We start from the raw sequence: 25,071 nt of genomic DNA on the forward strand, positions 1-25,071 counted from the left end.
CTCTCCCGCGCTTCCTATTGGTCTCGGGAGCCGAGCTCTAGGCTCTGCGTGCGCAGGCGCGGGGGCAGGCAGTGCAGTTTCTTCGCTTTTCCCCAGCGTCCGGGCAGCCCGCGGGTGAGTACTCGGTAAACGCCGCTCTCCGGGTGGGTATCCCACGCCCCGGGCCCGAGGGGAGGCGGTTCAAGGTCGGCGAGGGCACTGGCCTTCGCGTCCCCGCGTCCTTCCCCCGGCCGGGCTGGGCGAGCGGGTCGGTCAGGACCTTGGCCCCCCTGTGCTGCGGCCTGGCGGGAACTCGGCCCTGAGGCCTTCCCGCCGCCTCCCGGAGCGGGTCCCCGCCTGCGCCGCGGCGTTTGCTAGAGCGGAGCCGGTCCCGCGGGTCGCTGTGGGCTCCTCCTCCGTCGGCCTCCTGGTTCCGAACCCTTTTCTAGGCAGGGGGAAAGGGCACCTCTGGGCGCGGGGTCAGGTGCGGGTGCCGGAGAGTCAGGAACGTTGGGAGCGCGGACCAAGCCAGACGCGCGTCCTGCTCCGCCGTTTCTCCGCCTGACTGCGTCCTGCGGGCGCCGCGGAACCTCCTCTGGGAAACGTGGGGTGAAGTACCTGCTTTATAAGATGGTTGTGGGACCGAGGGGGTCATGGTCTGAAGCACCTCGAGCTGTGCTTGGCTCCCAGGTCGCAGCTGTAAAATTAAGCGATGCCGTTTCCATCACTAGGGTTTCACATTTTCCAGGTGTGTAGTGTCTTGCTGTTATTTATCTGTTCGTTCAGTAAACCCATTGAGCACCCGCTGTATGCCAGGTGTCGCTCTGTTCCCTGGGATAGTCCATGATTTTTAGCATGTTACTTAGCACTATTCTATTACCCTTTAATTTCTTCGCGGTTTAAGTTGTGTTTAGATCTAATTGGCTAGAGGCACATACAAATATTGGCGGTTCATTCACTAAGAGGCAAGATTTTGGTTTGGGTTTCAGTTTAAGTTTCTCCCTGCAAACTGACAGCCTTTTGAGGTTTAGACCCTGGATGAGTATGGGGAGAAGGCTTGAGTGAATTGGAAATATTTTTTTCTCTGTATTTACATATGTATATATATACACATGCACTCACATGTAGAGGATATTGAATTAAATAAGAAAGCAGTGTATGAGCATTGATTAACTAGATTACTCTTATTAGTCTGTTTAGCTTTGGGTTCAAGGATGAACCAATTTTTTTTTACAATTTTAATGAATTTTTAGTTTTACGTTTTTTAAAAGATGTCTGCGATGTACTGAGTCTCAAGCACTGTCTCTGTCAGGTGTGTATTGTCATTATCTCCATCAACAAGCACATTTAGAGAAGTCTCATATTGTGTGGCTGTTGCTGCAGTCATTTTTTAATTAAGAGAATTAGTACCTGCAGGTTGTTACTACTTTGTGAGAAAGAAATTCCCTTTTCTGTTTTTCAGTGTAACCGTTAAGCTGTAGCATATGCTTTAGAGGTGATGAGGAGGTTTTTGTTGCTCTATGCAACACAGCAAGGACAGGCAAAGGCCATAGCGGAAGAAATATGTGAAAAAGCAGTTACACATGGCTTTTCTGCAGATCTCCACTGTTTTAGTGAGTCGGATAAGGTAAGAGCTGTTACTCACATGGTTCCTCCTGTGTCTTGTACTTTGAAGTATTTAGGTTGGGAGCCAATGTTAAACCACAGAGTAGGATTCTAAGTGCCACCATCACTATCAGCTGCATTGTAAGATTCCTGCCACCTTTTTTTTTTTTAAACCTGTAAGTTTTTTTTTGAATTAGACTACAGTCCTAAAAACTAAGATAAGTAACTGTTCTGGACTATACATGGAAGTATTAGTTTAGCCTTGTTTATCTCATGAGCTGGCTGGGAACAAATGAGGTAAGTGTGTTCAGAGGAACGCGGGTTTCCTTTCCACCTTGGGAATCCCAGTGCCCGCTTGTACGTCCCCAAAATAAAGACTTTGCCATTGGTGGCAGACAGCTCTCTTCCTAGATCATGGCAGTTTTTTCAAGGTAAACTCACTGTGACAAACTGTGTAGTGTCCTGAAAGTGTTGAATTGCCTGGTAAAATGTTAGCTCAAATCTTTACCTGTTATGTCAGTGTGAAAAATAAAGTGAATTCCTTGGAGGCAGGTTAAATGATACTCGTGAGGAGCCGAGCTTGGGGAGTCGTTATAAATAGAGACAGTGAAGCGCTTCATCTGAAGTGTGTAAATTTAGGTGAGAATGAGAGATTAAAAACTTGATTTGTAAGACTTGGAAACACTGATGATCTCAGTTTATTACCACTGGTGATATTCTCAGCTCCCTGGAACTCTGAGGGAGCAGCGCCCTTCCTGATAGCCAGGTTTCCTGCTGTCCGAGGAGTGGCTAAGGTTTAAAAGTGCTCTCTGTACCTCTACCATGATGCAGTGCAGACTGAAAGATGGTAAATTAAGCTGACTGCCCAGCCGATACACGTCAAAAACACACACGGCAGCAGATCTCTGACGTGACACCCTTGTTTCCTAGTATGATCTGAAAACTGAAACAGCGCCTCTCGTGGTGGTGGTGTCCACCACAGGCAACGGAGACCCACCCGACACAGCCCGCAAGTTTGTTAAAGCCATACAGGACCGGTCGCTGCCCGCCGACTTCTTTGCTCACCTGCGGTACGGACTCCTAGGTGTGTGCCATATTTTGGGCACTTACTGTACTGTTATTGCTGGCTTTAACTCTAGGGTCTAAATGTCTCTTTCAAAATCATGGTGTATAACTGTGGGTTTTGTCATTTTGGGGTTTTATATAAATATTTTATGTATGTATAACATTTGAGTGTAAAAAATGTGCTATTTCCCCAGTCTTCACCCCACAGCAGCTCCTCCGTAGAGCCTCTAAGTGGCATTCTTAACCATGGGCGCACCTCAGATTCAACCTTGAAATATTTCCCCAGTATTGGTGGCTGTGTCCAACCCCGAGCAATCCCTGAAGGAGCAGCCCTGCAAGCTATTTTATTGCGGGTTTTTTTAAGCTCCCAGGTGGCTCTCATTCCCTAGGATGGTAGTTCTGGCCACACACTGGGATCAGCTGGGGGTGTTTTCATTCCAGTTCCATTACTTTGAGCCCCTCCAGTGATTCTGACTTAACTGTCCTGAGGTTGGATCCTGGTATCGGTATTTTTTAGAGCTCCCAGTGATTCTGATATGTACCTCAGCTTAAGAAGCACTTGTGAGGGCTCTGAAGTAGAGCTCTAAAATACTGCAGGATCAGGAGGACCAGCTTGGCCAGACAGGAAACCGGAGGGGGAGTTAAGGCTCCGTTTGCCTGGCATGTGACCTGCATCCTCCTTTGAGAACCATTTTTGGTAGGGTGTCTAGCAGGGATGGATTGTGCTATGATAAATAACTGACTAGAAATGTGAGACTGTGACCCTGGCCAAGATCTATCATATACAGTGTATTCAAAAGAGCATTTTAGAGTGTTTACATCTCTTTAATTCGATTTTTTCCAGTGTCTTTATTTTCAGGAGTGAACATGTACATATTGCTTCAAACATTCCTCAAAAGATTATTTATAAAGACCAGAACCTGTCTAGCTTTTTTAGTCAATATTAGGCCCAAATATGGGCCCACCTTCTTGTAGGGAAAATATATGGAGATGATTAAACAACTAAGAATTAAAGCTTTTAATTTTAAAATTTCAACTAAGTATGAAAATGTTAGTCCATTTTCTTACCAGGAAACATAGAAGCAATTCCTAATGTATCAGCATAGAAACAGAGCAGGTGAGCATGTCTCAGATGTACCTCTCCACGTCCCAGACTATGAGTCAGCGAACTCTGTGAAGGACCAGATAGTCAATATGTTGGGCTTTGCAGGCCTTGTGGTCTCTGTAACAGCCACTCATCTCTGCCGATGTAGCTTGAAAGCTGCCATAACAAAATGTAAACAAATGGACCTGGCTGTGTTCTAACAAAACTCTAAAGGCAGTGGGTGGTCGTTGGCCCACGGGCTCTAGTTTGCAGACCCTACAGTAGTTAGGAAAAGTCTGCAGATACACATATTGAATGTTTTTAATCCTGTTAATCCTTGTTTTCAGATTGCCATATTTTTGCACAGATGCATGGAAGCAAAAATGTGAAACACATTTCTGTTAACAGTGGTCCGAAGTGTTTTGTTTCTATTTGCATACTTAGTATTTCTCAAGGGAAAAATAAGAAAATGTGAAGTTATACATTATTTCTTGTTCCATCAACAAGGGCCGGGAATGGTATTGTTTTAAATGCTTTGTGTCTTCTGAATATATTTACATTTAAACCTTACTGTGTACCAATAACCTATTTGGGCTCTTTAGGTCTGGGTGACTCAGAATACACGTACTTCTGTAATGGGGGGAAAATAATTGATAAACGACTTCAAGAGCTTGGTGCCCAGCGTTTCTATGACACTGGCCACGCGGATGACTGTGTAGGGTAAGAGCAACGCGCTTCTCTGTCATTTCCGGTCAGCCTGGCTAATACGTGATGAAAGTCAGTGAGGTTATGAAAGGGGTTCACTTCTGATTTCGCAGTAAAACTTTGGTCTTGAAAGTTTTGGTTTTGTTTCCTTTTTTAGTTCCAGGACCAAAAAAGATCCTCCAGAGTTTGATCTATCTATTTTGTTGACTTTTTTTTATTAAGTGCCTCATCCGCATCAGTACTGCTAGTGGAGGAAATTAGGAAAGGTGCCCCAGTACCGTTACTTTGTCTTACAGCTGTGTAGGTATTTGCAGGAACTCGGATAGTGGGTGACAGGACTGGACTCGGGACCTCGTGGGAGGACACCTACCCAACAGGCCACGCGTTACAGGTGGAGCCTTCCGGGCACACCGGTTCCTTGGTTCTTTCCGTCACCATCTTAAAGGTCATTTGCTGCCATTCCAACCAGCAATATAATTTCTCTTTTATTAATTTACTCTTTTTACAAATCAGTATTTCACCCTATGTGCCGCCTTTTAAGTCCTCTTATGTGTTAATTCAGAGACTTTAGAAAGCTTGTCCTATAGTTTATCCTGGTATTTATCCTTGAACTGTTTTAGCCAGATAACTGTGTGCACACACGTGCACACACACTTGATTTTTTTTTTCTACCAGTTGCAGATGTTAAGTAAATTCTTACCTACTAGATCTGTGTTTATACATCATGATAGCTTCAGCAAGTGTCATGCTTTTCTGCGTATAACGCCTCGCCCAAGGGTGCTGGAGACCCTTCTGTTTCCCCTTTGAGTCCACTGCTTCCAGCATCCTCTGCAGCTGTGATGCTGTGGGCTTCTCCACGTCCCCAGGGATCACGTTCCACGCGGACAGAGCTCTACCACATTTCCTGGCGTGTTATCTTTTACCTTTGTCCCTTTATATTGGGCCCCCCTCCCCCACCTTATTGGCATTAAATGTGTATTGTCCTGTATGAGCTATTTAATTGCTAAACCTTATAAAATCCATAAGTCCTGTTGCTCGGTCTGTATTTTACTTCAAAGGCTTTTCGTTTCCCGAAACCAAAAATTTACTGGATTGGATGTTAAAATTCTTGAATGTGCATTTCAGCAGCTTGCATCTCTTAAATTTTCAACCTAACCTCCCTTTTCTAAAATTAAAATATTTTCAGGGAGGCATTTTGTGCCACCACGTTGATGGGATTGAGAATATGGACTGGAGTCCAAATACCTGGGTTCACATCCTTGATTTTCCCCACCTGCTGACTGTGACACCTTGGTCAGATTACTTACGTTTTGTGCCTTGGATTCTCCCTTGTGAAGTAGTTAATGATAGTATATATTGTGTGAGGTTCTTTGGAGGATCATGGGAAATAATACGAGTTGTCGTTTTAGAACAACGCCTGCCGTGTACTGAGCACTCGGCGAACACCAGTCTCCTGATTATGGCCGGTATCATCTTAGTATTTCTGAGTTCTCAGAAAGGTGTTTTAAAGGAGGCTGTCATTATTGAACTGCTAATTGTACATACTTTTCCAGAGGCTCCTGAGGGACAGATGTCTGTATAACCAAGTTTTAAGCTGCATACTGCGTGATCACCAAGTTAACACAGTGAAATTACAGACAAAGTCACAGTAAGATGGAGGTCTAAAATGTGTCTCCTCTTAATGGTCATTTAGCTTTACGAATTGGAATTTAATGGTTAACTCATTTGAATTGTGATCGAAAACAACAAGGATGTTATTCCCGAGGTCCTGGTGCAGCCTGCCTTGGCCCTTCCCCCATGTTCAGCGTCTCTGTTCAGGCAGTGTGGGGAATGTTGTTCAGTCAGTGTTCTTTGCTAGTAGTGAGACCACCATATTTAAAATGTATTTATGATTAATTGAGCTCTCCTAAAGGATTATTGCTTTTCCCTCTGTGGTCAGCCCTGCTGGAAATTTTACCAGAAAAATTCTTCAGAACTGATAGAAGGTTTGAACTGTTTACTTACTCAAAGAGCATTAATCTGGAGTGATTTCTTGGTGATATTTTAACCTATAGAAAGCAAAGATCAGTAAATTGGCTAGGCCAGAAAAAAAGAGATGGTAATTTGATGTAATTATTGTTTGTGATATTAGGGTGGTCTTGGATTTAGGGTAAGTTCTGCTAGCCTCATCAAAATTATGCATGCCTGTCTAAAACTAACAACTTAAAATACCACCTCTATTTTAGGAAATTAAGAGAAATCACACTCCTGTTTCCTATTACTGAATTATCTTCATTTTTGTTCTCTGACTTTTATACATGCTCATATTTTTTTACAGCTCAGTGCTAATGAATGCAATAATATTCTGCTTCTTAGCTTAATCCTTCATAAGTATTTTTTGTATTTTGAGTAGCCTTCATATTTAGTGTTTTTGACAGTTTGGTAGTGTTCTGCCAGATGGACAGATTCTGCCATTATCCCATCATTGTATATTTAAATGGAGAACTTAGGCATTTCTTTTTTCCATTTTTGTTACAATGATCCAGTTTAGAACTTGTGGTTGAGCCATGGATTGATGGACTCTGGGCCGCCCTCACCAAGCATTTCACGTCAGTTGGAGGAAAAGAGGAGATGAGTGGAACCCTCACAGCGGCGTCTGATGCCTCCCCGAGGACAGACCCTGTGGCACTGGAATTATTACACGTTGAATCGCAAGTTGAACTTCTGAGATTAGATGATTCAAGAAAAAAAGATTCTGAAGTTTTGGAACAAAGTGCAGTGAACAAAGAATCGAGCGCTTTGGCTGCAGACTTTGAGTCCTCACTTACCCGTTCAGGCCCCCCACTTTCACAGGCCTCGCTGAACATTCCCGCTTTGCCACCAGAGTATTTGCAGGCGTGTCTGCAGGAGCCGCTTGGCCAGGTGAGCGGTTTTACTTTATGCACCATGGGTGGCAGTGCTGGTGGATTTTTAATTACATTACACAGAGGCCAACAAGCTGTGGCCTGCTGGGCGAGTGTGGTCTGCCGCCTCTCGTTTGTAAGTGAAGTTTACTGGAACACAGCCATGCACATCCATTCGCGTGGCATCTGGCTGCTCCTGCACTACGGCGGGGGAACTGAGTAGTTACCAGTCAGAATCTTTTTCTCCTGAATCATTCCTTTCTCTGCCCTCAGGCTGCAGGAGGTGAGCGCTTCTTTGTAGCTACGGAGGGTGTCCTCTGGCTTTCACACTTAGCCACAGGTGGCTACTGAATTTTATTTTTTATTAATTTAAATTTAAGAGTTCAGTTCCTGAGTCACACTTCTTAGCCATATTTCCAGTGCTCGGTGGGCACACGTGGCTTGTGGCTCCTGTATGGGGCCAGTGAAGCCGTGGAACATCCGGTCATCGAGGAAGCTCTGTTGAACAGCACTGCCCACCACTCTGAGGGTTCTTGTGACCATCTGTATAGATAGCCGCCAACCTTAATAAACATCTTGTCATTTCCTTTAGAATCTCCGTCTGAAATGTGCAAGTGTACTGTTTCTTTTTGCATAAGTTTGTTAGGAAGACTATTGGACCTTTTTGTGAAAATACTAGTATCTGATGTTTCCCATGTATCTCAGAAATTCCAAGCAAAGTGTAATAACCAAGGAGGCTGGGAAATGGATGAGCTTCTCTTCTGAAAGACTGAGCAGAATGTGTCTGTAGCCGTTTACCTTAGAAAAGAACACTTAAATAGCCAGGGCATTTCCAGAGATGTGGTAGCTCTTACCTCATCGCTTAGTGAAGCACTGGTAAGTGTAATTGAAAATTGCATTTAGTAATATTTTATCACATTTGTTTCTCAAGGAGGAAAGCCAAGCTTCTGTGACTTCAGTGGATCCAATTTTTCACGTTCCAATTTCAAAGGCAGTTCAACTGACTACGAATGATGCCATAAAAACCACACTTCTGGTAGAACTGGACATTTCAGTAAGTTACAGAATTTATTCCTGAGCACAGGTGTGCTGTCAAGGAGGGCAGGGACTTGCGTGGTGTGTTCTGGTCCACACGCTCAGGAAGAGTGAGGTCTCTGGTGGGACATCGGCCTTTTTATTCTTCACCCATCATTTTCCTCTCCACCTCATACCCGCTTTCTTTTCACTTCAAGGAGGGGCTAAAGCAAGGAGTGACCGGAGGGGGTTCAGCTGGAGAGAGTAGTGTTGCTGCCTTAATTATTGAGAATAAAGGAATCAGAGCAGCATTTTCTGTGAAAGAGCCCCGGGAGAGGCACCTGGTTACCTGGGGTCAGCGGCAGTTGACCAGGCTGGACAGGAGTGTGACATTCATTTCTCAGAGTGGAGGTCCTTGTTCCTTTGAGAATCTGGAAGAAATTGTGGACGCCCTCTCCAGAAAAGTGATTGTCTGTAAACGTGTTGCACAGTTTCAGGGGGTTTATGTGCTGCCTCTGAACCCATCCATGTGCTTTCCCGGCCCCTGCCCACGTCCAGGGGCCGCAGGTTAGGAAACTGTGGCTGCTGATCTGGAACCTTCAGTGCCTCCAGACCTGCCCGGAGCCATGTAGCTCCACCTTTACCTTCACGGGGGCCTGCGAAGGGGGCTGGGCCTTCAGAAGACGGCGTGTCAAGGCTGTCTCTGTAGAGTTAGTTGAATTTCTAATAGAAAAAAAATGACAGGTGTCAGAGCTAGATGTTTTGCTTACATACTGTTGAGTAGTTCCACGTTTCTTTTGAACATTTTAATAACCTGTAGTATTAAATATCCTATGTACCTCAAAACATTTTATTTTTGTTTTACACTTTCTGTCATGAGGAGGCAAGGGTTGGCCAATGGGCGGGGCCAGTGTGTGTCCTTCACAAGCTAGGGCTGTGGGCACACGTGGTCAGAGGCCCTCTCGGAGCATTCCTCACCCTCTGAGTAGACGTGCTGTGGGGAGGGGGTCCTTCTGGAGCCCGAGTGTGTTCCCTGCCAGTACCATGCCAGATGGTTTAATGTGTGTCACTAAGGGGAAAAAAGTGTTCTCTCCCACCCCAGTTCCTCCCCAAAGGAAAGGAGTAAAGAGAGGAGATTGGAAGCCAACGCAGGTGGCCCTAAAGGTAGTAGCTTTAGCGCGTAACGTGTGTGTTTCTGTGTGTGTGTTTTCATCAGAGGAATTTTTACATGGATCATTGAAACACTGTTTATTGGAGCAACTTACTCTCTAGAAGACGCAGAAAGTCTTTATTTCCAGTCTGAATACTCAATGATATAAAGCAAAACATTGGATAACTACAGAATTTCTTGTTAAAAGTAACTTCTACTAAAAATATATTTATTCAGTTAGTTGGGCTTGTTTTTTGCAATTAGAATTATTTTGTTTCTAATTCATGTACTCAAAGGGTCATAAAATAAAAACTCTGGTTTTGTTGCCCTGGAACTAAAACTCACTTATATGGAATTTTTTTCTTTCATGTTGGTTCTTCTCTAGAAAACAAATTTTTCCTATCAGCCTGGAGATGCCTTCAACGTTATCTGTCCCAACAGTGACTCCGAGGTACAGGACCTAGTCCAAAGGCTGCAGCTCGCAGACAGGCTAGAACACCGTGTCTTCTTGAAAATTAAGGCAGACACAAAGAAGAAAGGTGCAGCCCTGCTCTTACTTCTCAGGGTGTCATCGGGCTAAGGGGTTGGAGGTGACGAGGACAAGTATGCACAGATACCCGAGGGTCGGCCACGATCAGCGGTGGAATAGACCTCTCGCTGGTCTTGGTGGTTTCTTAACTTTCACGTCAGATACCCTGACTGGGTCCGTTACGCTGAATGAGATGGTAATAGAGGTTATGCTTATTGGACACTTATGAACATTGAAAATGAAGTTGAGGAATCAACTTTTTCAAAGCTCTGGAAATTAACAGGCTTGTGGCAGACTGGGGAAAACTTGAAAACATGAATGTAACTAGTTTTGGAGAAGCAGGTTGGGTTAGTTGGGCCGATTTGTTTGTTTTTTGCAGTTAGTATTATTTTATTTCTAAGTTAGCATATTATAATTTTTTCCACAGTTAAAGGAAGTCATTTTTTAGTTATCTGCTTAGAATCCTTTGAACTGGAGTTGAGTCAGTCTGAAATTCTTTTTGAGGATAATGGGCAGTGGTGATGGGCGTTTTGTTCCCCGGTTGTGGGTGATTTCCCTCTTGTTTGTTATACCTAGACTTGGTGGATGTAGCTAATACAGTCATTCTGTTGAATTCATAGTAATTTTTTTGGTAAAGTGTGTTTTTCTGCTGTCTTCCTCTTGGGGAGATGTTTTTAACTGACTAAACTTTGTCACAAGTCATACTATACTTTGACAGCACAATAATGTGAAATATTAGCTATTTGTGTTTTTAGGGATTGAACTTTACTTTGTGTCACGAACTCTCTCCCGTCTTCCTGAAAAGGAGCAGCCTTGCCCCAGCATGTACCCGAGGGCTGTTCTCTCCGCTTCCTTTTCACCTGGTGCCTTGAAATACGAGCAGTTCCTAAAAAGGTATATATATATATTTTAATTATTTGTGTTTGGCTGACTGTGCTTGCCTCTGTGTACGGTTTATTAAATCTGGTATTTGCAGATTTTGAAGGCTTAGAAAATATGGTCCTCACAGCATGTGTTCAAAACAGTTCCCCGGGTGTGTGGTATCTTTGTAATTGTCAAGGATAAATATGTTTTTTGTTGTGCTTATTTTGAAATTTTGTTTTCTACTGAAATGAGGTTGTTAAAGTAGGGCTGTTTCTTAGTCCTGTTTTATTTACTAGACATTCACTGGAAGGGGAGAGTGGCCCTAGTGACTCGTGCTCTCCAGCTGCGCACGGACACCTTCTCTGGTTGATGACAGGAAGCACGTGGGAGGGTATGCTTTCCGCTACCTGCCACCTGCTTAATGTTGTGAAGACCCTTTTTGTGTAGAAATCTGTATTACTGTGTCAGAATTCAGGGAAAATTGAAGGGGTTTGGTAGGTTGTGTTGGTAATTTAAATGAATTTGGAGACAGAAAGAGCCACTAGATGTCAGTATTGTGCCAGGCACGACTGACGTATTAAATGGAGCTTGTGTTGCCAATAAACATAAATAGTGCTATTATTAGGCTGCCCTGTCCGCAGTGCAGTGTGTAGTCTCTGTTTTATTAATGCGTTTGTTAATTTATTAATGTGTTTACTGCATTTGTGGTCTTTGGGAAGTAAACTACTTTAGAGAGAAGTTTAGCCCCAGATGTAATTTGAGTAAATTTACAGTTCACTGTCATGTGAACTTCTTGATTAAATAACTCAGTTTTAGTTCAGCTTTACAATTTCTGAACATTTCATAAAGTATGTATTTAAAAATACATTTTTCTTTACTACATAAGCAATCTGCTTATAAAATTTCCACACAGAAGTAAGTAACTTAGGAAACGAAAGTCCTCTATAGTCAAACCCTCACTTGAGTTTTGTTTTGCTGAGGAAAAGCGAGGTCATGCAGTCTATGTGCTGTTCTGTGACACGCCTTTTTCACTTAAAAAGAAATCATGAGTTTGGATATCCCAGCATGGAAAGGTGCTGGAGATACTTTTAAAATACGCTGTTGGTGCAACATAATTGATTTGATTGTGAACAGTTGGTTGTTTACAGTTTTCCACTGTTAAAAACAAAACTAGGTGAACATTCTAGTACTGTATTCATCTTTGTACACTTGTTTGAAGCCTTTTTTAAAATTCCTCGGAGTAGAATTACTATAGGTTAAAAATATTTCTAGATTAAATTTTAGTTATGTTTGTTAGCTTGTTCTCTGCACAGTGCAGTATTTCCTGTTTTAGTACCAGAAAGTTTTCTGTAACTGTAAAGTGGAAAATAATTTAAGGGATTTACAGTTGCTATTATTTCAGCCTGTAACTTAGGAAATTTTATCGACTGGAGAAATTGTGGTGCGAAGCATTCTTGGTAAAGTCCCGTTCTACCAGAGACTCTTGCAGGGACCGGGGCTTCCTTCCGCAGTGTTTCCCAGGGGTGGCTCTGTGTCCGGGGCTTTGAAGAAGCCATGTAGTTGTTTGTCCCTGGAGAGTTCAGGTAGGGGTTCTGGGCGAGGCCAGTGGACATCCGTGACCTGCAGGCGCTGGACCTAGTCGTCCCTGCTTAGGGCGCCCAGGCCCCGGGGTCCGTGGGGGCCATGGAGTGAAAGTAGGGGTGCCCTCTGACGTTTCAGCAGCACTGATGCAGGTGACATGCCCAGATGCCTCGCTTCCTTGGAGCAACGAGAGCCGCGTGTGCCGCGTGATGGGCACACTTGGAAGCACGTTGAAACAAATGTGACGAGCAAGTGTGGATTCGCTTGGGTCCTTGAGACTGGGATTCGGGGCTTTACTTTACTGTTCGTGCTCTCCTTTTCCCGCTGCGGATCCGAGGAGACAGAGCCGCGTGCAGGGCGTCTCGCTGTCCTGGCCCCCGCCGTTTTGTTCTGCGGCCTCTGCTCCGCGGCCACACGTCCCGTCTGTGCCGACCTGCGCCTGCTCCCGCGAGCCGGGCCTCGCCTGCCTCCCGGCCCTGGGGTAGCCCCGTCATCCGCCTGGCTGTGCTTCACTCCGCCTTCCCCGTGGCCGGCCTTCCGCTCAGCCTTCGTTCCGGAAGCCCCTGGCCTCAGAAGCCCCTGACATCCGTGGGCTCCTGTTGGGTCGCTGGCCAGTCCCCGCTAATGACTTCGTGCCTTCGTTGCTCTCGCCACCCTCGAACCCCGAAGGGCAGGTTGGGCCTCATCTTGTGCCCAGTGCCTGTCAGAGGAGCGGCACTCAGCAGTTGTCCAGTAACTGTAGGTGTCAGTGGTCAGCTAAGACGAGGACAGGCATCGTGGCCTGGGGTAACGATGCGTAGTTACAGGCCTTCCTTTGCCCCTGCCACAGGCGTTTCTGCGAGCGCTTGTGGACCACACCAGCGACGGCGCGGAAAGGCGGCGGCTGCAGGAGCTGTGCAGCCGGCAGGGGGCGCCCGACTACAACCGGCTCGTCAGGGACGCCCGCGCCTGCGTGCTGGGCCTCCTGCGGGCCTTCCCGTCTTGCCGGCCCCCGCTCGGCCTCCTGCTCGGTGAGTGGTGCGGGGGCGGCCTCTCCGGGGAAGAGCGCCTTTGAGTTCCCTGCAGGCGCCTGGGAGCACATCTCAGTGACTGGTCTGTAAGTGGTCTTCCCATTTGTCCCAGGGCGCCTGGACATCTGAACTGCCTTGAAGTTAAAGAATCTCTCTTCCAAGCATTTACATTTAAAAAATTTCTCTTTCCTACCATTGTCACTGTCACTTGCTCTCTTAATATAGCCAGTTTTCATTCTGTTTTTCAGAAAGCATTTGGCCAAATTTTATCTAAAAACGAGCTTCCCAAGAGAGACTCGTTTTTAAAGATAATGATAATTGATGGAGTTTGATAAAGCACACGCTCTGTGTGCAGAGACAGAAATAGAAATGCCCCGTCCTGGCAAACTGAGATTTAGGGTTTTTGAAGAGCCAAAGGGGGCTCCTCATGTCGGACCAGTACAGACACGTGGCCTTACTCACGATGCCTCTGGGGGTTAGGCTTGTGAGGGACCCTTCACAAAACATCCGAATGTAAGACCGCCCTGGTTTTTGTCCAGATTGTTTCTCCCGGGCCTCGTACTCCCGCAGAGGAGTGGCAGGAACTGGAGACGTTTACCAGGGACAGTGCCTGTAAGAATTTTATAGGATTTTAAAACCTTTATTATTTCCTATGCTTGTAGTTTCATCATCTCATCTGTTTTCCTATGGTGATAAGCAGTGAAATGTTTGGGACTTGCATCAGTCTTGGGTGACAGGAGAACATGGACGCTGGCCAGCAAGGTCCCTTTTGATGCCCAGGACAGGAGGGGGGCCTCTCCTTTACAAGTCGGGCCCTGCTTGCTTTTCGTTTTTATTTATTAGTATTTTCCTTCCTCCTCCTCAGGATGGTGAGGCTGCTCTTCCTATTTCCCTTTCAAATGAACGTTCTCACCCTCATCGGTCCAGTTTTGAGCTAATGAGGGGTTGGTGACCCGTCAGAATGCGTGTAGGGCAGTTCTAGGAGGTCTCGTAAAGCTGTTCATCACCGAGAACGTGTTTCAGTCCTTTTTACAAATTTTCTGTTACTTTTTTAAACTTACATGTATCGCTTATTACATAGATATGTAAAAAAAGAGACTTATAAAAATTTTAGTTATTTTCTAACTTTGTCAGAAAACTTAATATATTTAAAGGTTAGTACTAAGTCAAGCCCTCTATTAAACCTTATTCTGATATTACGACTGTAAGATATCTTAGAAAAGTCTTTCCGAATTTTGGAGAAATAACTGTCTATAACGTACTGAACACAATGTCCAGTCTGTTAGTGGACAGTTAGGTATTCAAATATTGACACTTCTTAATCTTCTTTTAAAAGTGTACCTATGTGTCTGGAAACCACTTGGTTTCTGGATCATTTGATTATATTTCACCGTTACACTCCTATTTTTTGTCACTGCCATGTTAATATAAAAAAGAAAAATATTTCAAGCCTGAGCATTTTCCACAGCCCTTAAAATAGTGGTCTTTTATCTTTTTTGGGTCATTATCTTAATAATTTGAAAACTCTGGACATTGTGCCCCAGAAATGTGTGTGTACACACACAGGTGCACACACAGGGTGTACTTTTCCCTGATTATGAAGCACATTCGTGGATCCTGTTCTTCTCATCCCTCAGTGTGAAAAAAAAAAACAGCCCAGCCTTTAGGTAGACATACTGAGTTCAGATTGAGGAAATGCGATATGTCTGGCCTTTAAGAATTGGAAAAAATATTTAGTAATATTTTACTTAGACACAGTGAATTTACTCTAAAATAAGTAAATGTATGCTGTAAAATACGATTTAAAACTAAAACATGCTGTTTTGAATATTCCAAATAAGAGAAAACGAATCAAATTCAGACCTTGAATTTTTACCCTTCGCATATAATTTGTTTTCAGTAAAAATGAATTAATAACTGCTTATTATTTTCTTCTAGAGCATCTTCCTAAGCTGCAACCCAGACCGTACTCCTGTGCAAGGTACTGATGTTCATTAGCACGATACACGGCGTCTTTCTCCTAAGACGTGATGAAACTCTTGACTTCTAAATCTTTAGTAGCTGCAAGTTCATTTACTGAAAGCTGCTCAGGTTTGTGGAAGACAGCGGCAGGCGTGATAGGGATGAGGATGAAGACTGGGCTTCGACTCCTGTCCTCTAGGAGTTCGTAGGGTGTGGAATCTTCAGTGGCTCCCATGGTTCCCCTCTTAGCGAGCGTCCAAATCCTCCATCTGCTGCCTTGATTGGTGTGCCCGGCGCCGTCCCTGGGGTAGGGAGGAGACAGGGAAGTTTGTGTGAATCCTGTCTAATCTTGGAGGCAGGCAGGTAACTGGAAGCTTTCCTAAATGATGTAAAGCTGGAGGCCAGGGTGGCTTTGCAGTAGGGAACAGAGCTGCTCTCGGAAGAGTCAGAAGGTGGGTCAGAGCCTATTAGGAAGCACCCCTCAGTGCAGTGAGAAGGCCTAGTTTGGCCTGTGTGTGCTCATCCTAATGCGGCGTTTAAAACCCCGTCTTTGTCTTTGCAGCTCCAGTCTGTTTCACCCAGGGAAGCTTCATTTCATTTTTAACGTTGTGGAGTTTCCCTCTGACTCCACAGCGGGGGTCCCGCGCAGGGGCGTGTGCACAGGCTGGCTGGCCACGCTGGTTGAATCAATACTTCAGCCAAACACGCGTGCGCCCCCTGCAGACGGCGAAGAGGCCCTGGCTCCCCAGGTACGACGAGTGTGCGGTTTCGGGATCACTGAAACTATGCCGTTTGCCTGGTTAGAAACAGCAGTGGAGTGTCTCCTGCTTTGTCCGTTGCTGTCAGTGTTTCAGAGGAAATTTATGCCACACTTGAATTTTAAAATCTCTTTTGGAAAGTCAGGAAACATTACTTTCACTCACTGTTAAATAGTCTGTATTTTCTAAATGTGTAACGTGTGGATTTCAGATAATACAGTCTTTCCTGCTGGCTTGTCACAGTCATGGAGGAGGAGACCTTTTCTGTTAATGTTCTTGGCAGATTGGCTCAGGAAGAGTCGGGTGACGCGGAACAGCTCATCTTACATTCAGTCTGTATCCTGTGTTCCGAATAAGTCACTTTAAAATGGCAGTCAGTTGACAACTGAAGATTAATTTTATGTCCTTCAACTATTAATAGTAGGATTTTCCCCTGCCCTTGTTCCTTCCCCTTTTGTCAGGGCCGTGGTATTATTTTGTATTTTGATCCACACTTGGTAGAATCTCATTAGAGACCACATATTGGGGACCAGTTACTGTTGTCCCTCCTCGCTGGTGAGGATGGTTGAAATTAAAAAAAAAAAAAATCAGTCTTTATCATGAAGTCTCCATGGTATTGAAAAATGAACACATCATTTGTAGTGTTATCTTATTACTGGTTTGGTTGCTGTAAGTTACTGAAGTTGAAAGCACTTAGTGGGGATTAAGATTTCTGGTATGTAGTTGAGGCTTAAGGGAAGATTAGTGCTTGAAATTGCCTTTTAACTTGGTATTTTCCCAGTGTGCTGCCTGGAACAGAGGTGCTTTGCTGTGTGTGGCCCTCGGACTCTTAGATTATTATGCACTAGTAAAATACTGAGAACCTGGGAAATTTCTTTTTTGAAAAGAAACACTATAGTACTGACATAAAGTATTACGTCACTTCATGATCACAGCAGATGCTCTCCAGAATGTTACAAAAAAGCATATTGATAACGTCTTACAAACAGTAAGCATTCTCTTTCACGCATTCTCCCCCCCATCCTCCCTTCTTCCTTTCCCATTTATATAAAGGATATAATTTAAAATTACTTAAATTTCAACATGCTGATAGTACTGTATTTCATTAGGAAGTGGAGACCACGTTAACGTTCACATGATCCGTCCGCCACACACCCTCCCCCAGCTGGTAGACAGTACAGTTGTTCACAGGTGTCCCTGCTGTGGAGGGGGTAGGCTTCCTTTCTCGCCGATGCTTAGCCTGGCCAGTGGACCAGCCCTAGCAGTGAGGGGTGAGCAGGCAGGATTATGTCACCTTTGAGCAGGAGCTCTGAGCAGGTGGCGTGGCATGTGGCTCGCCTCCCTTGCCCTTTCCCTCTGACGTCAGGTGGGGTGATCCAGGTCAGGGGTGCTCCTCGGGTTTGGATCCAGGTGGAGGAGATCGTGGTGCAGAGCTGCAGCCTTTGGGGAGAGCCGGCGGTGAGCGTCTGGTCTCCTTGTCGCCCGTGCCTGGAAGACGGCAGTGAGCTCTCGTTAACGCTTCCTGCCGCACCCTTCACATCCTGTTTTCTTTTGCTTCCTGGGACTTACCACTACCTGTCAGTCCATAGATATATGTGTGTTTACTGTCTTTTCCACCCATGTAGTGTAAGTCTCACAAAGACGGAGGTGGTTTTGTTCATTTCTCAGTTGTACTGCTTGTCATGTTGAGTACCTTCTATAAAATCAAGGGAAGGAATCAAGTGAATCAGGCTAATGTGATGTTAATCACAGTTTCATTCCAAAACGAGAATGAAACCATAGCCATTTGACACAGCTCTGCCAGTTCTTCATTTAAAAAGTACTGTGTTCATCCTGTTGATGAACTTCATACGATTTTTCTCTAATTAGAGGTTAAAATACTTAGTTACACAGGCGAGGAATGTGGGAAAGATTCCTGTCTGTCTTGACTGTTAGTGCCACTCACTGCAACTGGAAGATACACGTGTTTACAAATTGATAACTGGTGGGCATCCTTGGCACATGATTTAGAAGGAAAACCTTTCGAAATTGTAACCAAGAGATTTTGCTTATCTGTCTATCACTTATTCTTCTAGTTTTGCAACAAAACACAAATAACATTGGACCTAGAGTAACAAATACAGCCCAGTTCTCTATACCTTCAGAGTAGCCCCTTAATTCCCCTTCTGGTTGCCAGATTGGGCCTAAAGCTGTCTCCCCATCTTGAGGGCAGTCTTCATTGTCCTTCATGTCCTAACATGAAGGGTCATGTGTCTGTTTTTTGTGCATTTCTTCATGCTGCATAGAATCGGTTGCCTACTAGGAAGCAGGTCCTTTTCTTGGGCCTGGAGAAAGAGTCTGATTATTATTTATTCAGTGTTCTTCCTCAGAAATATCATGCCTATCATTCTTAAAACACCTTTGACTTGGATAGAAAAGAAAAATTTGTGAGACAGACTCATTTCTCTGCATTGACAGGTGTGTTTGTGGTTTCAGTGAGATTTAATGCTGCAGTTTAGTTTTATGATGCTTCTTTGAGGGAAGTCGTACTTTCTGGTTTCTTCAGCAGAGATCACCTTGGTTACATGTTTTTGTCTAGGTATTTTTTGAACTTAACGACCATTGGCTTAATATTTCAGATAACCATCTCTCCTCGAACGACAAATTTTTTCCACTTACCGAATGACCCCTCCGCCCCTGTCATAATGGTGGGACCAGGAGCGGGCGTGGCGCCCTTCATTGGTTTCCTGCAGCACAGGTGTGTGCTTTCTTTGGCTGGTGAGAAATGTACCCCTTGAGATCCTGGGTAGGAATATAATAGAGGACTTTTCTGTTTCTTTGGTAGTTTTTAGAACATTGGACTTTGGTTGTAAAATTTTTATTTTAAAAAATTATTATCAAGTGTGTGATAGCATAATTTGTCCCCGTGGGAGAAGTAAATGTATCTTCTGGGGATGCTGCTCTGTGCTGGAACGTCCCTTTCCGCTGCGGTGCTGTGCCCGTCTTGTCCCCCCAGCGCCCCCCCCTCCCACTGCACTGTGGTTTATAGTGCATGTAGCTGGGGACAGATCTCAGGCACACCTTGATGCTGCTCGGATGTCAGCCACTCCTTAACTGGATGAAGTCAGCAGTAACAGAGATCCAGTTATACCACAGGTTTCAAAGTTAAAACCCCGACACCAGTAATTTTCAACAGAATGATATTAATACATGTATCTTTGTATCAGAACACAACTATTTGATATAAAATAAGTAGATGAAATTGTGCTTCTCTTCCTGTTTGTGAAATAACAATTCTTATGTAATGTTCCCTGGACAGTGTAGCAATATCCTTTGGACAGAGTCTTTCTTGCTGTTTTATTTTCTTTTGTTTTATTTCTTTCCTTAAAGCAAAAAGGTAATGGCAGATACACTCAGTGTGATCCTTGGAGGGGCCATTATTTCTGAAACGTTTCACAGCAAGTCATCCTACCTTTTCAGCCACTTTTCCATTTTATTAATTGAGTTAATTTTATTCATAAAATTATAATTAATATTTAATGTAGAAGTTAGGCTTCACACTGGTATTTTGAATGAGCCCATGATAGAGATAACGTAGAAAGTGCGTAGGTGATGCTAGCTCGCCAGCCAGCTCGTTTTAGCGTCTGCTGCAGTGGCTCAGGCTCCCCGCGGGCGGTAAGAGGTGAATTCAATCAGTGGACTTTCCGTGACCGCAGAGGTGGGTTCTACAGGCCCATCTGGGATTGTTGGTGATGCTTCCTGACCAAACAGAGGTTGTTTTTACCTGTTCTTTATATCAAGCATCTCAACCTTCTTTTTCACTTAGAGAGAAACTCCAAGAGCAGCGCCCGGGCGGGCGGTTCGGAGCGATGTGGTTGTTCTTTGGCTGCAGACATAAGGACAGGGACTATTTATTCAGGTACTTTGACTGCTGGTGGACGGTTCTCATTTCAGACCTTTTCAACTTTAAGTTACAAACCTTCCAGCGACCTGTGTATTTTGTATTTCAGAGAAGAGCTCAGACATTTCCTTAAGTGTGGAATTCTAACTCACTTGAAAGTTTCCTTCTCAAGAGATGCTCGTGTGGGGGAGGAGGAAGCCCCAGTGAAGTATGTGCAAGACCACATCCAGCGTCACAGCAAGCAGGTGGCGAGGGTCCTTCTTCACGAGAATGGTTACATTTACGTGTGTGGGTAAGTGGCCACGTGCTCAGGTGGCTGAGGGGAGGGCGGTCGGTGATGCTTGCTAAAGAAACAGGGCCTATCAGTTAATAATCTAGACACGTACGGGTGAGAGATTTGATTCTTAAGGACAGGGATAGAAATACAAATTCTGGTATGATTTTAACATACGTTTAATAGTCACGAAATTGTTGTTATCAGGAAAATGGTGAAAATTAAGTCATGCACTGGGGAATGGTTTGTGCTGCTTTAAATACATGTTTTAGGCTCTAAAAGTCATGCTGTGTTAAGCTGGTGACCCTTTAACCTGGAGTTTCAGGATTCATGCTGTTATGTCGCAGAGTGTGTGCTTTGTGCAGTTGACCTAGCTAAGGAGAAAAGCTTTGGTTTTGACTCAGAATGTGGATCTGGGATTCTTTTTCTTCACCGCGTAATTTGTAGTGTCAGAGTGGGCATAGCCAGGAGTCATTCTTAGGTTTTATTTTATTTTTTGAGGAAGCATTTGTTATAGAAACCTGAGATCACCAAAGAGAGTAAAAATGTTAGGATCTTGGCTGCTTGTTTTAATGGAACTCAAGGAATTTTTGCTAGATTTTTAAAAAGGAGTTTTGAAGTAAAGAATTACTCTTTTTAATTCTAATAGATCCCTGGCATTTGAAACATTCACTAAGTCACCAAGTCAAGTTTTGGGGTATTTTTAAGCTGTGATACAGAAAAAGAAATACTGGCATAATGACCTATAAGTATAATTAAACAAGAGCTAACTTTTCTGACTTATTCTTTAGGACACATTCTGGTAACTTCTGTTTTGTTTGTTTCATTAAAAAAAAAAACTAACTGTGGGCAGTAAGTTGATTTCACGACCCGTTAGTGACTCAGCTAGAAAACACTGCTTTAGGTCTTAAAGGGCAGAGATTGTTGGTTTACGTTTTCATTCACTTTTAATGAAGTATTTGGTCTTCGTTTTGTTTGTAAAGGACAGTGCTGTCAGTGTCAGAGGCTGGCGTCGTAGATGCCCCTGTAATAATAGAGCTGAAGTCCATTGTGCAAATACATACGTACAAATGTATCAGTAACTGGTAATTGAGAATTGGAGGATTTCTTAAACATCCAAACTCTTAAAACATTAACCCAGAAATAACTCTTTACCATAACTGGTGCTTCATTTTCACCCCTCTGGAGTGAAGTCGATAGGGTTCGCAGCTGGTCAGGCGAGGGCTCAGAAGGAAACCCCACTCACTTTAACATGGACCGAGCAAAGGAGACTGAGAAGGAACAGCCACGCAAAAAGAGCGAACTTGTCCCTAAGCCTGGGGACACTGTCTCAAGGGGGAGCCTTTGCTGCTGATAGTCAAGTAAAAAGGGGACAGAGAAAGGACCAGTAGGTTTAGTGACTGGCAGTCCCTGAGCCATGGGGACAGAAGCTTTCTTGGAGTCGTTGAGAGAGTGTGATGAGGAAGTTGAGACAGCCTTTCTTTATGCACGATTTTCTCAGGAAGTTTTATTGTAAGTGACAGGATAAGCTCAAGTTCTGACACTAGAGTGCTGTCTGACACTTTTATTCATTCAACAAACAAACGAGTGTGTACTGAGCGCTTTGGCACTGTACGGATGTCAGAGAAACGGGACATCAAGGAGGTAGACTCCGCACCCCAAACCACCCCCTCCGTGGGAAAGGCCGGTCAGCAGATGCTCGGGGATGGCAGGTGCTGCTTGGGGGCTGCGTGCGCAATCGGGAGGGGCGCCTCGCCCGTCCTGCGGGTGAAGGAGCTGGGACGTGGAAGAGCTCTCAGTGAGAGCCGAGGCCCTCAGCAGGTGCTCAGTAAATGTGTCCGTGAGTAACTGCGTGTGCACGTGTGAGCGTGCATGTGCAGGCCTAGTGGTGTAAAGGCAGCTTGTTCTCAGGAGTGCAAGTCACTCTGTGTGCCTTGAGAATAGAGGGAAGACAGGTGTGAAGGGGTGGGTTGTGAGGTCCTCAAACACAGATTTCGGCTGCTCCCGGAGCAGGGACGCCTTTGAAGGATGTTGAGCCATGAGCAGTGTGGTCCCCGTGAAGGCCTGGCGTTGCGGGGGTGATAGGTGACTGAGGCTGGGAGGCCTGTGGAACACTTTCTAGATGCACGGAGGGAGGACTGAGGTGTCGTGATAGTGGAGCCACCAGCAATGAGATTGTGAATTCAGGAGGATTTGGTAAAAATTCCCGTTTCTTGAGCATCAATGCTGTTGTTCTTTTTTTGTAGAGACGCTAAGAATATGGCTAAGGATGTGAATGATGCCCTTGTGGAAGTAATAAGCAAAGAGGTTGGAGTTGAGAAACTAGAAGCAATGAGAACACTGGCTACTTTAAAAGAAGAAAAACGGTATCTTCAGGATATTTGGTGATAAAGTTGGAAAATAGAGGAAGAGAATTAAGTTTTCTTGACTGAATGTACTAAAAGACAACTTTACTGAAGATTGAGACTTTCAATTAAAAAAGTTTTAACATTTCTTGGAGGAAGGGAGGATGGTGGACCATTTAACAATATAGGAAGCTTTCGATTCAGTTTTCCATATCTGCCCCCGTCCCCACCCCTCCCCAAACCTCCCTGAGCTGGAAGGCAGCTCTCACTCCACCAGCACCTCCCGGGGCCACCTCTACGTCCTGGAGGACTTTGCAGGGACCCTGACCAGCTCACAAGGAATCTGTATCTGTGCAATATGGGTTGTGGGCACTAGAGTTAACTGGGTAGATAGTTAAATCCTGTGAATTTGTTACCACTTTTTAAAATAATCTAAAAATAATTTATATTCCTATATAAAATATACCATAAAGAGTATTCATATTACTGTGTTAAGATTACATACGTATGGCATATCAGATTATGTTTATATAATTTTATTAAGTGATTTATTAACAAAACTATATTTCTGATAAAAAATATTTTAAGGTAATACTGACAGAGATTTAGTTTTTTAATGATGCTAGAAATATGAAACGTTTTGAAATTCCACTCTGGCATATGATTTATTTACCAAAGTTACTTCTTTTTAGTATCACAGTTCCAGAATTCAGGGAAATTTGCATTCAATTTACGGATGTGAACAAGTACATTTTTTTAGTAAAGCTACAGTCTCTTTCTTCTCCATTCAGCCCTCCTCACTCCCTACCTTTTTATTTTGGCTCCCTTTGGCGTATTGTTTAGTTTTTCCACATGATTTGTTTTACTTCCATTATCTCATGCAAGCTTTAGCTTAGGCTTAATATACTTACTTAATATCCTTATATTTTTTAAATTCCTACTATGGTCTGAATATTTACATCCCCCAAAACTCATGTTCAAATCCTACCCTCCACTGTGATGATGGTAGGAGCTGGGGTCTTGGGGGTGATCAGGTCGTGAAGGTGGAGCCCTCGGGATGGGGATCAGCGCCCTTGTTAAGAAGCTCCAGCTTCTCCTGCTGGCGGGGACAGTGAGGAGTCGGCAGCCTGCATCCCGGGGGAGGCCTTCACCAAAACCTGACAAATACGGGCACCTGGCCTTGAACTCCAGGGCCGGAACTCTGAGCCGTTTCTGTTGTTTAAAGCCCCTCAGTGGTATTCTGTTACAGCAGCCCACTTGGACTAAGACGTTTCCCAGTGACACATTCTCTCATAAAATGTGTCAAAGCTGAAAACAAAATGTAAAACAGATGTGAAAACGTTTCTCCAAGTCTCCAGCATATATTGTTTTTTTATATTAAAGAGATTGGCATTTGAAAAACAAATCTCTACCTGTGAAAGTCTTCTGGTCATTTTGAAAAATAAAGATCTGAAGGAAATACTGTATTAAGATGTGTTAAGCCTTCATGAATGTTTATTACATTCTCTAATCTCATATATTTCATATATTTCATAGCAGAAATATTTCTGAAAAAACAAAAGGCATAAGAAAACACATCAAGCAAAGTTATACGCATGTTATATATGTGTCAGCTGAAATAGACTTAAGGTGGAAACATCGAAAGGGACAAAGAACAATACTCCGTACTGACAGCTGACGGAGGACACACCGTACAGCTTGTGCTCGCCTCCCTGCGCTGTGGTTCAGTGCCTGACCCCAAGGCTGGTGAGTCCCTGAGGAGGCAGGTGTGGTCATGGAGGTGCCAGAACCTGGCCGGGCACCTGGTTTATGCATAACAACCCGGTTATTTCTGTTGTTAGATACCAAGTTTTAGGTATTGATCAGTTGCTCCTTCAGTCTTGCCCACAGACGGTAGTGAAAATGGATCCCAGTCCAGATTCTGCAGCGTGTGCAGATACTAAACAGTTCATTAGCCAACCAGGCACACAGCATCCTACAGCCCATCCGTCACAAGATTCTGTCTCTAGGTGGTCCAGCCACGTCTTTCATGAAAAGTTTCACATCTTGCTGGAAAGTTTATTCACGGTGGTTGTGGGTATTCCAGGGGCAGGGTTTTGTTCCTCCTAGCACCGTGAGTGGCCCTCCACCCAAGAGTCTTGCTAGAAAAAGTCTTTGGCCTTGTTTATGTAGGGGTGGGGGGTGCTCTGAACTAATGTCCAAACTCCATCATATATTAATGCCACTAAGTAGTCAGTCAGAGCTCCTTTCTAACCTCAGTTATTCTAAGAAGCCTTCGTTGGCCCCATTACTTTCAGCAACAATGCTGGTTGGTGGTGGAATTAATTGAAGAGCTTAGGAGCAAGATGGTCATTACTGGTCATTACGTGCTTATTATCCTCATT

The 25,071-nt window shown here is 44.3% G+C and overlaps 1 protein-coding gene across 5 annotated transcripts; it reads left to right on the top strand.

The window, feature by feature from the left end:
- Positions 1 to 24: 24 nt before the first annotated feature.
- On the top strand, positions 25 to 24,153 carry MTRR (5-methyltetrahydrofolate-homocysteine methyltransferase reductase). Of its 5 annotated transcripts, XM_010970375.3 has the most exons (15): positions 25 to 114; positions 1,442 to 1,606; positions 2,515 to 2,668; positions 4,336 to 4,453; positions 6,964 to 7,339; positions 8,252 to 8,374; positions 9,870 to 10,023; positions 10,819 to 10,907; positions 13,288 to 13,468; positions 15,407 to 15,449; positions 15,993 to 16,179; positions 18,807 to 18,925; positions 19,994 to 20,086; positions 20,178 to 20,360; positions 22,589 to 24,153. In XM_010970375.3, the coding sequence occupies exons 2-15, from the start codon at positions 1,478 to 1,480 to the stop codon at positions 22,728 to 22,730; spliced, it is 2,091 nt and encodes a 696-aa protein (XP_010968677.1). In that variant the 5' UTR covers positions 25 to 114; positions 1,442 to 1,477; the 3' UTR covers positions 22,731 to 24,153. The 5 variants fall into 5 exon arrangements, with proteins under 5 accessions (XP_010968677.1, XP_074212192.1, XP_045362839.1 ...); XM_074356091.1 differs by lacking the exon at positions 18,807 to 18,925 and having other exon boundaries at positions 10,769 to 10,907; XM_045506883.2 differs by lacking the exon at positions 4,336 to 4,453 and having other exon boundaries at positions 2,515 to 2,654.
- The last annotated feature ends 918 nt before the right edge of the window (positions 24,154 to 25,071 follow it).

This window comes from Camelus bactrianus, chromosome 3 (assembly GCF_048773025.1).
Source record: "Camelus bactrianus isolate YW-2024 breed Bactrian camel chromosome 3, ASM4877302v1, whole genome shotgun sequence".
In the NCBI taxonomy this organism is placed as follows: domain Eukaryota; kingdom Metazoa; phylum Chordata; class Mammalia; order Artiodactyla; family Camelidae; genus Camelus; species Camelus bactrianus.